At 48.8% G+C, this 17,684-nt stretch overlaps 1 protein-coding gene across 1 annotated transcript in view; it reads right to left on the bottom strand.

The window, feature by feature from the left end:
- The window catches only part of LOC146335488 (uncharacterized), a 591,997-nt gene extending 575,686 nt beyond the window's left edge, over positions 1–16,311 (bottom strand). Inside the window, exons 1-6 of the mRNA XM_084821686.1 lie at positions 16,295–16,311; positions 15,672–15,770; positions 11,828–11,954; positions 8,437–8,488; positions 7,679–8,073; positions 6,340–6,407 (exon numbers count right to left, since the gene is read on the bottom strand). Coding sequence (XP_084677812.1) covers positions 6,340–6,407; positions 7,679–8,073; positions 8,437–8,488; positions 11,828–11,954; positions 15,672–15,770; positions 16,295–16,311 — 758 coding nt within the window. The remainder of the gene's footprint in view (positions 1–6,339; positions 6,408–7,678; positions 8,074–8,436; positions 8,489–11,827; positions 11,955–15,671; positions 15,771–16,294) is intronic.
- Between the last annotated feature and the right edge of the window lie 1,373 nt (positions 16,312–17,684).

Genomic DNA, 17,684 nt, shown 5'->3' with positions numbered 1-17,684 from the left:
ACACAGATCATGCCTAAAGAATTATGTCTAAATGGAAGCAGGGCCTAGTTTGATGAGCAAATTTGGCAGGAGGGTAGTAAAAGGAGAGGCTCTTATAGGCTAAAAGCACTGAATTAGCCCCAGAAGTCCACTGGCACCCATGGCAGCTGGCGCCCATTGGGGCTGGGGGCAGAGCAGCTAACGGCAGGTGGAGCCAGAGTCACAACAGGCAAAGTGACCTCATGGGGCAAAGAGCTTCAAAAGAACGAGACGAGGGTGAGGGGTGCCGGTCTGACACTCACAGCAACACAGAGGGCTGCCCTCTGAGCCCGGCATTCTTCTGCTCCGGCCTCCAGCCGCAGCCCGTTGCCCAGAAAAAGGAAAACGGAGGCACATAATTCCAGGAACACAGTGGCTCTGGAGGAACTGATCAGGATCAAATCTGGTGGAGCGCTTCTCCTGGATGCTCTGCAGGCTGCCTCGGAAATGTGTGAGAATTGAGGGAGAATTGGGGGGAGTCCCTTAGCCACAGAAGGAAAAAGGAGCAAGGGAGCAAGAAGGCTCACAGCCCCCCCCTGCCCCCCCAGCCCCAGCCCCACCTCAGCCACTGCCAGAACTAATGAGGCAGGAGGAGAGGAAAGGAGACTAGAGACGAGCACAGTTCAGTCAAGAGCAAGTGACTTGCTCTTCTCTGGGGGAAGCGGGGAAGAACGGGCTCCCTGGACAGGTCACTGCCCCCGCCCCCGCCCCCGCTGGACCTGCTGACTCAGAGACACGCAGGACCGGGGCTTCTTTGCAGTGGCACAGGATCTGTGGAACTGTCAGGGATGCTCTGACCTGGATTCCTGCATTGAGCAGGGGGTTGGACTCGATGGCCTTGTAGGCCCCTTCCAGCCCTACTATTCTATAATTCTATGAACTCCCTCCCCAGAGATGTTCCACAGATCAGACAAAGGCAGCCAAATCCCAGAGGACTTTTGAGTGGCCCTGACAGGCCCATTCTGATGTTTCTGGTGCTCTACTGATTGTGCCTGGCACTGCTAGTTAATGATTATAAGCTGCTTTAAATCATCTGGGATTTCATATTGATTCTACTATGAAATCAGCTGGAGTCCACCCGGAGAAGAGCCTTCAGTGTGGTGGCCCCCTTCCTGTGGAATTCCCTGCCTTTGGAGGTTGGGCAGGCGCCAACGCTGTGTTCCTTCCAGCGCCTCCTGAAGATGTTATTTCAAGAACCCTTCCTTGAGTGACCAGCCACAGTTTATTAAATTCAGTCTTATCAGAACTTGTTTCTTCTTTAAAAAAAATGTAATTGTTTTAACATGGTATTTTATTCTTTTATCTTTGCTATTCACTGCTCCAAAATCTTTTGATGTGGAGCGGTATAGAAATATTGTAAATAAATAAATACATAAATCTAGCATGCCTTATTGGTCACCTTTTGTGAAAAGATGGGTCAAAAATATTTTAAATACATTGATCACGGTGCTCCCCCCTTCGGAACCTATGTGGATGGCAAGAGGGAGTGGGGTCTTCTCAGAAGTGCTGCTTTCCTTGGGAGCTCCTGCTCAAAGGAGACCTGCCTGCCAGCCTGGCTGTCTTGTGGCTTTTTGGAGATGAGTAAAGACTGACTTGTTCAAGGAAGATTTTGCTGCCACCGTGGGTATTACTTTGGCAGGCAGACGTGTCGATTTAAAAACCACTGCAATGGATTGTATTTTTAATTGTATTATAAGCTGCCTCACGAGCACTTGCAGATCAAGCCAGGGGGTCGGGGGTGGGGATAAGCACTTTAAAAATAAAATAAAATCAGTTACATGACCTACAGTGGTTATGTTGATAGGGATCCTTTCAACTCACACTATGCATTATTTTATTAAGAAACTCTATGAACTGTCACAGCTGCGCAATTCATTTTTATTAATTTTCTCAAACAAAATTAGTAGCAAGGGGAAACATACAACCCCAAAGAATAGGGGAATGTTCCAGTCCAGTGCAGGATCAATGTCATTAATTCTTTAATACCAAGAGGCCTGTTTGTACGAACTCAGCATTAAACTGCAGCAATTAATTTTTTTTTTTATATATATATATATATATATATACATACACACACACACACACATATACATACACACACACACACACACTCCAAAGCAAATTCAAACAAGTAATTTAAGGTCCTTGCACAGCAATTGCACACAAAACACGTGCGCGCACACGCTCCGCCTTTTCCTTTCCTCCTCGTGGGACATTATACTTTCAAGTACAAACACAGAGGAGCAGAATATTGTAATATTAATAGAAAGACTGCTATTTTTGTGCCTTGCCTTTGGCAGATGAAACAACCCCTCAGAGTTTTATGGGGGGAACAAACTCTTTCTGCAAATCCATCTGTAAGCAGAGGCTGCAACGGGGCGGGCGATATTCCCCTGACTTTGCACAAGATGACTTTGGATCGTTCGATGGGCTGACTTGGCACCAGCTCAGGATGGCAATGGTGATCTCCTGCTTCAATGATGCCTCTCCAGCTCCCGGGCCAGTGGCGTTTTTCCCCAAGAGCATCACACTGGCTGTGGCTCAGCAGAGGGGGGGAGGCAGACGTGTCGGGGGGGATCCTTCACCCAAAGAGACGAAAACAACAGCCAGACGTCCATGGAGGAGGCATTCTGGCTTGATCGTATGTGCCAAGATTGCCCGAGAGCCAGTGTGGCGGAGTGGTGGGAGTGTTGGACTGGGACTGGGGTGACACAGATTCTACCCCTACCCCCCCCCGCCCGCCCCTCAGCCACGCAGCTCCCTGGGTGGCTTTGGGCCAGTGACTGACTCTCAGCCTAACCCACCTCACAGGGCTGTTGTGAGGATCAAATGGAGAGGAGGAGGAGGATCCTGCATGCCACCCTGGGCTCCTTGGAGGAAAAGGCAGAATATAAATGTGCAAAATAAAAAGTAATACAGTATTCATGGCATTTCTGGTCCGTGCACACCGGCTCCCCAAGTAGGGAGCCACTCGGACCTGCAGCGTGTGGTGTCGGAAGAGCCCCCGCGTCCCGACTCCACAGCAGGGAGTTTCCTCGATGGACCCTGACTCCCCGCACTCCTGCGCCGTGAATCTGTCTGGTCCCCTATTCAAGCCCTCCAAGCGATGGGCCACCAACACATCTAGTGACAGAGAGCTCCATGAACGAAGGAAGTAATGAAGGAAGAAGGACACGGAGGCGTCGGAAGCTGCCTTCTGCTGATTCAGACCCTTGGTCCACCTAGCCCACAGTCGTCCACACTCTGGACCGCTCTTCCGGTTTTCAGCCGGGCTCTTTCTCAGCCCCCCTCCCCCCCTCCGAGATGCCAGGTCGTCAGGGCTAGCAGGGATCAACGAACAGAGAGCGGCAAGCTGAGGGGATGAGCTGCAGGCCCAGGAAAGGGCCACGGCAAAGTGGCAGCACACCTGCTTTGCCTGCAGCAGGCACAAGCTTCGTCCCCAGAATCTCCAGGAGCGGAATCTCTCTGCCCGAGCCCTTGGGGAGCCCCTGCCAGTCAAAAACGGGCAAAACACCTATGCTGAGGGAACTGCACCGGCTGCCTCTGCGCTGCCAGGCCCGCTTCAGGGTTTCAGTACCGGTTTACAAAGCCCTGACCCACTCAGGGGCAGGGCCCTCGGGAGATCTCTTGGCCGTCGTCCGCCAGCCTGCTTGGCTGCTGCACCCATCGGGAGATGCCCTCCCAGAGGCACCCAAGACTTCAGGGGTTCAGTCCACTGTGGCTCAGAATGGGGCCTTTGATGTCAGAACCCGCTCACTCCAGAACTTCCTAACACTACGAATTAGGCAGGTGCCAACCCTTCTGGGGTTTTGGCACCCACTAAAAACGTGTCTTTAATATAAGCAATTCAGACATATTGCCAAATAAATAAATAAAACTGACCTGGATGGGCTGAGCTGGTGTACAACTGTTCCACGGGGTTACTCAAAATGGCCTCCAGGCTCAAGGTTGCTGGGGGCGCGTCCCACGGAGTGCAAGCACCAGCAAAGCTGCCCCCCCACCGCCCCCAATGTCATCTGAGGCGGATTTTAACCGGTGCTACCACTCTACATCCTGCCACCAACCTTCTTATGAAACACGATGGGCCATAAACCTATATATAGGCTATAAACCTATATAAAAAACAGCACATTCAAGATAAATGGACCGTGAGGCAGTTTTGCCTGCTGGAAGGGACAAGCACTGGAATTCTTATGGAACCTTAGAAAAGAGAGACGGGTCTCCTTGTATTTTGATATCAACTCAACCTTCTCCTCAGCTGTGAGCTGCTAAACATCAGGTCTGTTAATGTGTACAATTTGTTATGGACAATAACCGTTCCTGCATCTTGCTAGAATTTCTTCCCTCACTAATTAATTACGGAGGAATCTGATGTCAACCCATTAAAAAGAAAGGAGCTTTGCAGGGTTTTTTACGACTGGATGGTGAAAGAAAGGGAGGATCAGTTTGAGGGCGAGTTGGAATTTTCTCCACACCATTCCCAAATCTGACAATGCCTTTTTGCTCTCTGCAAAAATACAACCCAATAAAAGAGCTCTCATATCACCAAGGCAAGGCCTTGGCAAAGCACCCAGTTTTGAGAGTTCGCCGAGGCAGACTTCCAAAATTTCAACGGCTTCAAAATTTGACTTCAAGCAAGAGGCTTCAAAGACGCCATGATTGGAAACTTTGCTTTGCCCCCCTGAATTTCTTCTGGGTTTGTCAAAATAAAACAGAGAAATGGCAAAACAGGCTCTACTCCCTGATGAGGGAAATGTTGGAAATCTACTTGGCCAATTCTCATTCATTTTGAATTAATTAGAGCTGAAATTAATTTGTTTCTGGAAACCTATTAAAAAAAAATCATCTGCAAATCCTGATATTGAATATGCACCAAATTGTCTCTGAACGAGTGAGTATTGCCCAAATATTCACTGAATATTTTATAATTATATTTTTACATAAGAGAGTCAATTTCAATATTTAAAAGTATTCAAGAGCTGGCACACCCTGGCATTGGGTGTTGGCTCCATTTGACAGAGGACATGCAACGGTATTCAGCACGAGACAAGTGGCAGCTTGTAAATTTAACATTTAACATCAAGAATCATAAGAGTTGGAAGGAACTTTGGAGATCATTTAGTCCAACCTGCTGCTCAGTCAAAGGCTGCAATTCTGCTGAATGCTTACCAGAGAGTAAAACACATGAAACACAGTGAAATGTACTTCTGAGCAACATGCATAGATGCACAGCACTCGCATTCTGAAATAAAGGTATTGCATTAAAAACAAAACCGGAATTCAAATTTCATAACAGCAACATTTGAACATTTTCCAAATTTCAAATATTTCCAAGTGTTACTTTCAATTCCAATTCACTTGATCCTACAGAGTCAAAAAGGGGGATGGTGATGTCCCCCAACCCCCAAAAGCTACATCACTTAACCCACTAAGGTAAAATATATATTTTATTCTATTGAGCCACCTGTATGTGCCATTCTAAGGAAGTCTCACTGGTGAAATTAGTAAACTTTGTAGCCACAAAAAGCCCAAACAATTCAGCATTTCCAAAAGAAAACAGGTTTTTAAAGAAAAATGACAAGATAGCATTTCCACACATCTTAACCCTACTAAATATGCATTTCCGACAACAAGAAAACACCTGCAGAAAATGCCCACCCAGTGCTCATTGTAAGTGTCCCCAAGAGGCTGTGAAAGTTAAATTGTTTTGACAGTTGGGAAAACCATCTGACAATTACTGCATAAAAAGCGGACAAGGGGTCTTCCAGTTGTGACTCTTCCTTTGAAAGGCAGCGGGATGGAGGTGGGGGGTTCCTCTCCTCCCAGGAAGCACTGAACACAACAAGCCACAGAGGAAACATCTCAGATTTACCAGCACAGGTTTTCCATCAGTTTTGTTTTCCTTTAATGTCTGTTCCAAAGAGTTTGTGACAACTGGCAACGCCACAGAGATGGACAGACACCACCCCTTCACTCAGCCAAGCCTTCGAAACCCATCCCTCTCAGCAGATATAATTAAACATGAAGCCATTGAATTCAACCCTTTTCTCCCGCACCTGTCAGGACTGCAGATGGCCAGGTTTTAATCAATCTGATTCCATTCAATAAAATACTCATTAAGTCAATTAATGAGACTTTGGTGTCGCAAGCTATCAAGCATGACTTGCTGGCCTCTTGGTTCCTCCCCAAACTACCCCCCTCCACCACCACCACCTTTTGCCTTCACTTGGTGACCAATGAATTGATTTAGCAAGTCAAGTAAAATCAGAAGAAAAATTAATCAATGGATGTTTTCACAAGGAGAGCTCTCTGGAACCTTACCTGGTTTTAGGGGAGGTCGTTAGCCATTCCTCATGTTTTTCAAATGTTATTAGATATGCAGCAATTTCCTGAAAGAGGGAAAGAAACATGGTTTTTTAAAAAATATGGTAGTGCAGTCACTCTTCTAAACAGACTTTCCCTTGATGAGAACAAGCTTTATGGCTCAAGTCGTCTACTGCTAGGGACCAGGAGACTACGCAGAGGTCCCAATCCGGATCTAGCTGAAATGAACAGTTCAGCCCAGTGTAGGTAAAACACTGTGGATGCAGCTATACCGGACAGTCCCATCAAGAGCGGTTTCCCCATTATTTTTCCAGTGTGCACATGATAATGCAAATGAGCAAAAGGAACAAAGAGCTGTGGCCGAGAGCGTGTGCTCAAGGTCCAGAATTAACTGCAGAAATTGTCCTGGCGAAACCCAGGATCAGGAGGAATGCGACATGGGGCAGAGCCAACTCCAAGTATGGAGCAGGGGAACACCACCCTTTCTGAGCCCCCACCCAGCTCTGGTCAAAGCAGGGGGCAGCAGGACGGCCGTCCAACTGGGAGCAGGCCACAGGCCGCTTCTTGATCCAAGGAAGACTTGGGCTGCCTTCGCCAGGCAGCCCCTCCGCCTCACCTGGACCCAAGCCAGCTCTGACCTGACTGAAGTTCTCCTAGCGTGGGGTGCAAGGCAACCCAGGCCTGCACGGGAATGACAAGGTTTTGCCTGGCAAGGAAGACGACAAGCAAGAACCAGAACACTACAAGCACCACAGACGTTACAGTAAGGCAAACGGCTTCTTTGTGGGACTCCAAGCTATAACAAGTAGATGAATCAACTGAAACTTTTGTTGATTAAATGGGTAATGCCAATTTTAATCAATGGGCTGAGAGGTAATGGAATGATAGCCTGTTTAAACAGCTTTTTTTTGTCCCTGGGGGTTTACTGTAACTGAGAATAAAAGGAAAAGAGATGCTATGGAAGAGAGCTCTTCCTTTCTAGCAATGTGGCAGCTTTCTTCCAACATCCCAACAACTGAAGTTCAGGCTATATGCACATTTATTTCAATTAATTAGTAAAAATGCAGGTGACAACTCAGTTGAGTCGATGGACAGCTCTGCCACTCTACAACAACAGACAAATCCCTGGAAAAATAAACAATTTGTCATTAGTAAGCATTTCTGCAGGTAAAAAAGGCTCCAAAATTTAGAAACACTTTAGCCACGCCTATGCTTTAATCCTCCATCCAAGCAAGAAATGAAGAGTAAGAAAAGATTAAACTTTCCCACCGCAGGAGTCCCAGCCAGGACACCCACTACTACAGTAAAAAAAAATTTGCCTGTTTATTACACTTACATCCACAGTTGTAACGGAGACTGCTGTTAGGACAGAAGCAGCGTCAAGTCTCCTCCTCCTCCTTGCCGGGAATCCATTTTTCGACAACCTGGCCCTTACCCTCACCCTCACCCTCTGCCACTGACCGCATGGCACTCCTTCGGGAGGGGCGCTGGGCTTCTTCTTGAGCTCAGTGCCGCTTGTCGCAATCGCGATGGCGCTGGTGAGTGACCCAGTGTCTACGGCAGGGGTCACAACCTCAAGCCTGTGGGCCAAATCTGGCCCGCCAGGGGTTATAACCCAGCCCTGCAGGGTTGCCCAGATGGCCACGCCTTCTTCCTCTGGCCCCACCCCCTTTCCCCCCAAGGGCTGATCACTCGGTCGTTTCCCAGCTTTCGTGCAGTTTTCCTCCCGTTCTAAAAGGGTGGCATGTTTCTCCTAAGGCTCTCTGACTGGCAGGAAGAGCTTTAAGGTCACATCCACTGGTATACGCCCCTTTGCACTGGCCCACCACCGGAATGCGGCCCCTGAGAGCTTCTCTGGAATGGAATTCAGCCCTCTGGCTGGAAGAGGTTCCCCACCCCCGGTCTGAGGAATGAGTTTATCGACAGAACAGCACTGAGGCCTAGAACCTCTAAATGTAGTCAGCCATTTTAACAACAGCATCCCTCAAACAACCACCAGAGTTCTTCTTCCCAAAATGCCTCTGGGAGGCGAATGCCCCCCCCATAACACTTAACTCTTCATTTGCCACACACTGATTTCATGCACTTTACTACCTCCACCAAAAATGGTGCTCAAGAAAGTAAATCCCCCGGGTGTCGTGCTACGCTAGCCAAAGGAAGGGGGCAAAAAAAGAGGAAAGAAACCCACCATGCCCCCACTGCCCAAGGCTAGTTAAAAATGTATTCACCCAACTGGATGATGCCCAGGTAGTATTACCAAGATCTCTGTTCAGGTTCTTTCTGTGATACCCTAAGCCCCTGGATCCAGCAGCACAGCTAAGAGTGGATCACTGTGCTGCATCACACCCTCTAAGATGGATGCCTGGCAAGGAACGAGGAGGGTCCAGGTGACACCGGCAGTCTCTCCTTTGGCCTGTCACTATGCAAAGGAGCCATGGCAGCCGCAGGGAGCATTTGTCTCAAAATGCGGAGTGGACATTTGGCTGCAGATGGTCTGTCTTTGATCCCTGGCACCTGAAAGGCTGATAACGAACAACAACCACAGGGAAGCCATGGCTCAGCACACACGGCCTCTGGGGGTGCAGGAAAGGGGACAGCTTTTGTCCCCGGCCACTTCACCTCTCCAACCAGCTTTCACACCCCAACCAGCACACTCACACAATGGGAACCAGCCCGATTCAGGTGCTTTGGGATGAATGATTTTCTGGGTCCATTTCAATCAGGACTTAGGCGTGAAGTGCTCTGGATGCCCTGTGGGATGACCTGTGCCAGGAAAGAGGAGGCGGCGGGGGGGGGGAGGGTGCAACCCTATTAATTCTCCTGGACCTCTCAGAGGCTTTCCATACCATCGACTGTGGTATCCTTCTGGAGAGGCTTCTGAATTGGGGGGGTGGGCTGGTGGCATGAGAGTGGTCCCATTCATATGTGGCCAAAGGCTTCCAAAAGGTGGCTCTGGGGATTTATGTTTGGCCCTTGGCATTGATGCTTGTGGGTCCCGGAAGGCTCCATCTTGTCCCCCATGCTGCTTAACGTCTACACTGAACAGCAGAGTGAGGTCCTTTGGAGCTTTAGAGCCCACTCCATTTCTCTTCTTCAGTAGACCCAGGCAAAGTGGTGGAAGTTCTTAATCGCTGCCTGGCCACTGTGGCAGGTCACTACCCACCAGTTTTCACTACCCAACAATTCTGGACGAGGCTGCACTCCCCCTAAGGGATCAGGGTCATCGCTTGGGGGTGCTTGGCGATCCATTCCATTTCCTGGGACTGGCCGTCATTCTTAGGCTGGATCAACCAGTTACCAAGCTTGGCTGCTCTGATCCTGCTTGCTTGTACCCACTGTCCGTGATGGCACTGAGCACCCCCTACTCATGTTTCTGCAAAAACCACTACATCTGCTGGGAAGAATTTGAGGGTCAGAGGGATCTTTGAAAACCAGTACACGAAAGGTCAGGATAGCTGGCTTTATACTATCACTTTAAAAAAACAAAACAGATTTGTTTGCAGGAGCAAGCAAAAACAGGGAAGTTCCCCCCAGCCCCTTCAGTGGCATAACAAGGGTGGGGTGCTGGGGCACCTGCCCTGGACAGGAACTGCTTAAACATGTCATAGATGGGTTGTCAGGACGCCCCTTACGACCTGGAGCCCTGAGCAACTCCTTAAGGATCTCTTGCCTCCTTAAGAGTCCCATCATCCTTCTTTTAAACTTCCCCTTCCCAATAATGTGGGGTTTAGGCTGTAGACACGGGGTGACTGGCACTTCAGACACCTGGGTGTTAACCACAGCAGATTATGATTATTATTATTAATTGAATTTATATTCCACCTTTTTCCTCTTGCAAGGAACCCAAGGCAGCGTACATTATCCTCATCCTCCTCCATTTTATCCTCACAACAACAACCCTGTGAGGTAGGTTGGGCTGAGAGTGTGTGACTGGGCCAAGTCACCCAGTGAGCTTCCATGGCTGGGTGGGGACTAGAACCCAGGTCTCCCAGTCTCTCTTGCCACTACACCACACTGGCTCGCTTTAGTTGACTGGTAAATTAAAGCAAGCAAATTACAACTAAAGGCATTCAACGAATAGGGCTGGGTGAGACAAAAGGCCTTAAGGGAAGATAAAAGGTGCAAGAGCACAAGTTCTTCTACCCGGGCTGCACTCAGACTTCTCCAGGCTGCTTCTTCTCTCCTCAGCTCTGCTCTCCCCCTCTCTGGTCTCCCTCTCACTGGCTCTCTCCCTTTGTATTCCCTCCTCCTCCAAAACTGAAAGTACTGTTTCAAACCTGAAGAAATGAAACCTGACTCAGGAAAACGAAACCAACCAGGGAAATGAAACTACTCCTCTCAGAGATACCCCCTCCCACCAAAAAAAACAAAAACCAGGCTTCTAGGCCTGACCTTTTTTACCTTGCCTCTGTAGGCCTCAAACCTTCATACGGGTATTCAAACAATGCTAAATCATATTATGTGTGAAATAATGCCCGTTTTCACAATGGTGGATAGAAAGTCAGATGCCACCTTGCTCTGAGGTTTAGTGGGGGCAGCTGGTGAGGCAGAATGCCACCACTGTTGCAACTGTAATCCAGTGGATACAGCCCAACACAGTCAAGGACATTCATCCACTGAATACTGCTCAAAAGGGAGGAGGAAAGCAAGTTATCAGACAGCATTTAACAGCCTCGGCATTGGAGCCATCTGCAGAGTAGGAACTTGGTCTCTTCTTAATTCATTCCAGTGCAGGTTATGGGGAGAGCCTTCCTCATGTACAGGAATGCCTAGTTACATGGACTCATCCTTGAGCACTTCCACCAGCTTTCAGCCCTGAGATTCTAGGAATATGTGAATAGGTTTGTTTTAAAAGTGAGCTTTTATTGAACGAGCTTAATCTGTATGATATCAAGCTGGGGGGGGGGGGCGGCGCAGGGAGGGAACCCTATACTTTCCCAACCAGCTGGCCCAGGCATCTGGTAGAGCCTTGAAATGCAATTATATTATTCCCAAATGAGACACAAAAATATCTTGTTTCCAGTAGTCTTAGTTTTAAGTCTCATACTTCACCTCCTCTGTGCGTTTCTGCGGTGCCAGATCTCTGTGTTTATGTACTTTATTAGAGCTGCGTGAATGTCATATTAATGACTTTTGAGCAACATGTTTACCCAGCGAAGAAGTCCTCCAAGAATCCGTTCTGTAAAAGTGAAATGCCCTTCCTTTAAAACTACACACACACAGGGGGGCAACCCCCTGAAAATACTTCTGAGTGATGCCCATTTGGTTCAGGAGGTTTTCCCCAGAAGATACTCACGGCAGATGGATTGTGCCCCAAGAGGACTGAGTTAGTCTCTGTAAGGAAACCCTGCCTGTTACTGATCCTATGTCATGGTGGCAGGAGAGCCACTGAAATGGAAAGAAAGGTTTCCAGCGGACTCTTATCGGGGGATGCGGCTCCTGAGATATTCTGGTCCCCAAACGCTCAGGGCTTCTAAGGCAGCACCCAGAACTGTGTTTGGGAGCAAACCAGCAGCTGGTTGGAACGGGGCAGCTCCCGCCACAGCCCCCGCAGCCGCAGCTCCCAGACTGCCTCCACGGGCAGCCCCAGGCAAAGGGCCAAGTGCTGCAACCTAACCTGGAGGTGACAAGGGCTTGTGTGATGCCTCAGGCCAGGTGCGGGGTTTTCCAGGAAACGATGCAGCTGGTGTGTGACACAGAACTACATTGTTTTTAAAAGGAAGCACTGCTGTTTTTTACCTATACGTGTGTTTGTGTGGTGTGTGTAGAGAAGGTTACTTTTTAAAATATTAAGTACTAGCTGATATACCCGGCGTTGCCCAGGATGTAATTTTGTCATAGGCACTATTTGTTAGAAACACATTAAGGTAGGTTTACGCTTCTCGGAAAGGCCCCATAAGGAAGGTGAAAAGTTGAATCCACCAGACTTGATTAAAAAAGCACCACAGTTATAAAGATTGAATAACAAACACTACTAAAAATGCAAGAGACTGAATCTGTAAGCACTACTACAATATAATCTGCACTGAATCTTGTACCACTATTAAAATGTTCAACAGAGGCTTCCTTGCTAGATATCGCAGGCACAGGGGAGAGAAACTAAATGCTCTCCACAGTCAGAAAAGAAAGCATGAGTAAAGGGGTGGGAACAAACAGCAGCCAGGCAATCCAAGGTGAAGGAAGTCAGAGTGAATGGGAGAGAGACCAATAGAATGAAAGATGGCCAATAGATGACTGATAGCTGAAATCAGAAACCTGGCCTGCACCACGATTGAGAGGGTGTACTTGTTAGTAAGGGAAAGTATAGACAAAGTAATAATGTAACCCAGTGACTCCTGTCATACACTCTGGCAAGTGAGAATGTGAACTAAAAGCGGCAGCAACTCTAGGGCCCAAATGGCAGGCTCAGTGGCCCCTGCAGTGTGATTAGGCCCAGGGCAGCTCCCCCTTATGCCCTGTCTTGCATAAGGCAGCCAGCCACAAACACACAAACCCCAAAATCTTCAATTCAGCTACACTTAAAACTCCACTATTTTGCCCTTCATTTTGCAATTGCCTTCTCAATTCCCCCAGTTCACTCTTTTATGAATAAAGCCCCAAGTCTCCACTCCACTGTGTGATCCCAGCCCCTCAGACAGGCGAGCACACACCATACCACGTTTCACATTAGTGTTAATCACACACCAGTAACAGATAAATCTGCCATTGAAAGGGGTAAAGATATTTTACACTAACTTGCTTGCTCGCTGGATATTGCAGGAAGAGGGGAGAGAAACTAAATGCTCTGCACAGTCAGAAAAGAAACCATGAGTAAAGGGGAGGGAACAAATGGCAGCCAGCCAATCCAAGGTGAAGGAATCATAGAATCATAGAATAGTAGGGCTGGAAGGGGCCTACAAGGCCATCGAGTCCGACCCCCTGCTCAATGCAGGAATCCAGGTCAGAGCATCCCTGGCAGATGGCTGTCCAGCCTTGTCTTGAATGCCTCCAGCGTGGGAGAGCCCACCGCCTCCCCAGGGAATCGGTTCCATTGTCGTATTGCTCTAACAGTCTGGAAGTTTTACCTGATGTTCAGCCGGAATCTGGCTTCCTGTAACTTGAGCCCATTATTCCGTGTCCTGCACTCTGGCATGATCAAGAAGAGATGCTGGCCTTCCTCTCTGTGACAACCTTTCAAGTACTTGAAGAGCGCTGTCCTATCTCCCCTCGGTCTTCTCTTCTCAAGGCTACACATGCCCAGTTCTTACCGTCTCTCCTCATAGGGCTTTGTTTCCAGTCCCCCGATCACCTTTGTTGCCCTCCTCTGAACCCTCTCCAGTTTGTCTGCATCCTTCTTCAAGTGCGGAGCCCAGAACTGGACACAGTACTCCAGATGAGGCCTAACCAGTGCTGAGGAGAGGGTACTAGTACTTCCCGGGATTTGGAAGCTATGCTTCTATTAATGCAGCCCAAAAGAGCATTTGCCTTTTTTGCAACCACATCACATTGTTGCCTCATATTCAGCTTGTGATCGCCAACAATTCCAAGATCCTTCTCACTTGTAGTGTTGTTAAGCCACGTATCCCCCATCTTCTAACTGTGCCTTTGGTTTCTTTTTCCTAGGGGCAGAACTTGGCATTTATCCCTATTAAATGTCATTCTGTGGTTTTCTGCCCAGTGCTCCAGTCTATCCAGATCACTTTGAATTTTGTTTCTGTCTTCCAAAGTATTAGCTATCCCGCCCAATTTTGTGTCATCTGCAAAAGTGATCAGCATTCCCTGCACCCCCTCCTCCAAGTCATTAATAACAATGTTGAAGAGCACTGGGCCCAGGACTGAGCCCTGCGGTACCCCACTTGTTACCTCTCCCCAGTTGGAGAAGGTCTCATTGAGAAGCGCTCTTTGAGTCCAATTCTGTAGCCAACTGGGAATCCACCGGATCGTTGTTTCATCTAGCCCACTTTGAGCTAGTTTTCTCATCAGGAGATCATGGGGCACTTTGTTGAAAGCTTTGCTGAAGTCGAGGTATATTATGTCTACAGCATTCCCACGGTCCACAAGGGAGGTGACTTGATCAAAAAATGAGATCAGATTCATCTGGCAGGATTTGTTCTTGACAAATCCATGTTGGCTTTGAGTCATCACTGCATTGTTTTCAAGGTGCTTACAGATGGATTGCTTTATCATCTGCTCCAGAATTTTCCCAGGGATTGATGTCAGACTGGCTGGTCTGTAGTTCCCAGGTTCCTCCTTTTTACCCTCTTTGAAGATAGGGACAACATTAGCCCTCCTCCAGTCATCTGGCACTTCACCCATCCTCCATGATTGCTCAAAGAGAATAGACAGCGGTTCTGAGAGTTCTTCTGCCAGTTCCTTTATTACTCATAATAATATTACTCATGCAGTTCATCTGGCCCTGGAGATTTGAACTCATTCAAAGTAATGAGGTGTTCCTTGACCATATGCCTGTCGATCTCAAGCTGCAATCCTGCCCCTTCAGCCTGTACTTCGCCTTTGCCAGGGGGGTCATAGACCCTCTTTTGGGAGAAGACTGAGCCAAAGTAGGAATTGAGCACCTCTGCCTTTTCTTTGTCATCTGTTATCGTTTTGCCATCCTTATTTAATAGCTGAACCACCCTTTCTTTCCTCTGCCTTTTACTATGCATGTAGCTGAAGAAAGCCTTTTGGTTGCTTTTAGCCTCCCTCGCTAACCTCAGCTCGTTCTCAGCTTTAGCCTTCCTGACACCATCCCTGCAATTCTGTGCTACCTGCCTGTACTCTTCCTTTGTTTCTTGGCCTTCCAAGAAACAACATTTTTATCTTCTTCTTCCACTTCCTATATGTGTCCTTTTTTCACTCAGAGTGAATGGGAGAGAGACCAACAGAATGAAAGATGGCCAGTAGGATGACTGATAGCTGAAATCAGAAACCTGGCCTGCGCCATGATTGAGAGGGGGTCCTTGTTAGTAAGGGAACGTATAAACAAAGTAATAATGCAACCCAGTGACTCCTGTCATACTCTCTGGCAAGTGAGAATGTGAAGTAAAAGGGGCAGCAACTGTAGGGCCCAAATGGCAGGCTCAGTGCGATTACACCCAGGGCAGCTCCCCCTTATTCCCTGCATTACAGACGGCCCTGAAGCCAGCCACAAACACACATACCCACACACAATTTTTGACTTATATATATATATATATATATATACACACACATACATAAGATTACAGCGTTGTAACACACAGTGGTTGAAGAGCTGCCAGTCCCAAAACGGAGGTGGGGGAGATTCCAGGTCAGCTGGAGAAGCCCAGGGATCAGGGCTGTAGCCCCCATCAGGAGCCTCCACAGCTCACAGCATGAACTCATGAAATTCCCGGATGCGGATGCAGCGATGGCCTGAGCCCACAGGCCTGGGGGGCTGCAAAGGAGGCCGAGGAAAGGCCAGGCCAGGCCTAGCAAGAGTCCAGACTGTGATGCTGTGGAGCACCCTCTGGGGCAGCCTTCCCACTCCGGGAATTCATGGCCACTGGCCAGCTAGCTGGGAATGATGGGGAACATCTGGAGGGTCCCTCTGGGCACCAAGTGGTGGAGGGCAGGGGGAGAGGCCCCCACCTCCTGCCTGCAGATTTCCTGGGGGTCTCTGGTGGGTCACTGCAGGAACCCAGGTGTTGGACTGGGTGGACCTTTGGTCGGATCCTGCAGGGCTCTTCTTAAGTGGTGCAGCCAGGTAATTTTAGACCCAGGGCATAATGGCCTTATGGGTTGTGGCCCTCTTTAGATGGTCGTGTTGCCTCACTCCCGCTGTGAAGTGTACCACCCACATTTCTGTTCTCTCCCTTGCGGCCATCCCATGCTTTACAACTTCTGCTACATTCCTGATATGTTTGAGCTAAAGCAAATAAACAAACCCTGTTTGCCAACCTGGATAATAAAAGAAAAGGGATACTCTGAGCATGTGCAGTTTTACACTCCAAACCTGAATGACAGCGCCATCGTGACAGTCAGCATGAAGTGGAGCCGCTCCTGCTGCCCTCAGGCTGGACACAATTACTTGGGAATAACCGCTATTTTATTGCAGAAAGGGGCAGTATAAATGCATTTTAAGGTAAAAAATAACAGCATTCGCATCTGCACCCACCTACGTGCTCTGCTGGCTTCCCCGGCTGCGAAATGCTTCTTAACCATGAGAAGAAAGAAAGGGTGGGGCAGCAAGTGGCCTCCGCCCAGGTGGCCCCGGCATGCCCAGCGGCAGCTGCCGGCCCTTTGCCGCTGCCACCATCACCTGCTGCTCCCTGGGTGGTCCCTGGATTTTGGCCCTGGCGGCACCACCGCTCACAACGGGGGGGGGGGGGGGTCGGGAGAGCATCTGCTGCCCAGCCTCCTCGTGCAGCCATCTGAAGGCATGGAAAGAGCCAACGTGGGCACGCAGGCCTTCTCCCGCTCCCCTGCCCCCGAGCCACCCACCCGCGTGCTCGCAAGCGGCCTGGAGGGGCACCGCCACCTTGAAGCGGAGCTTTCCTGTTATTGGTCCCCGAGCCCAAAGCTTAGTCAGCAGAGCAATGGGCTGCCGTTCCCCACCACCACCACCCCCTCCTTCACAAGGGGAGCCGTTCAGGAATATACCAGCCGAGCAAGGGGAAACGGCCTCAAGGCGGCGCTGGGACCGCTGCCTCCACTCCTGCAGCCGCAGTCAGTCCACGAAATCCTGCAGAGCTGCTTTGGATGAGATAAACAGACATATCTCGCCCTGCTCTTCGAGAGGTTACTATGAAGGGATGTCAGTGTTATGAGAGAGAAATCTTTGTTCTTTTTCCCCACATTAGAAAAAAAAGAACACATGGGGGGGGATGTGGGATGAGGGGGGATGAACTGCTTGGAAAGATTCATAGTCCTGAACGGCCCTTTGGGAGCTCAGCTGCTCCCTTTCAAAGTCCTGCTTTACGGGGGCCTCGGCCTTGGTTAACGCTCGGACCGTCGACAGACACCAATGCAGGGGGGTGCCTTTTGTACCTGGCTTGATCGGTGATGCTTTTTATGATTCAAAACCTGGAACTGAGACAACAGGCTACATGATCTGCCCCTCTTCCTGCTATTTACCTTTATAGTCCATTCCAAATTTTTAAGGGTGCAATCCCATGCACATTCAGATAGAAGAAGTCCTGCAACTCTGGACTGCTGGGAGTTGTAGGCCTTTTTTCTTTCTAAGCATGCATAGGATTGTGCCCTAAGACAGTGGGTGATCGGGGGGGGGGGGTAATCTAAATGTAGTGATTTTTAAAAGGAGGACTGAAATAAATGGATTGTTTTTAAAAATGAGGTAGTAATTTTTGTACAAGTTTTGGGACTCAACTGAGGACATTTATTTA

Source organism: Heloderma suspectum, chromosome 15, assembly GCF_057233095.1.
Source record: "Heloderma suspectum isolate Gila_16-S chromosome 15, 16-S_ref, whole genome shotgun sequence".
Lineage (NCBI taxonomy): Eukaryota > Metazoa > Chordata > Lepidosauria > Squamata > Helodermatidae > Heloderma > Heloderma suspectum.
The sequence above is the reverse complement of the archived record's forward strand: the minus strand, read 5'-3'. Positions and strand labels throughout refer to the sequence as shown.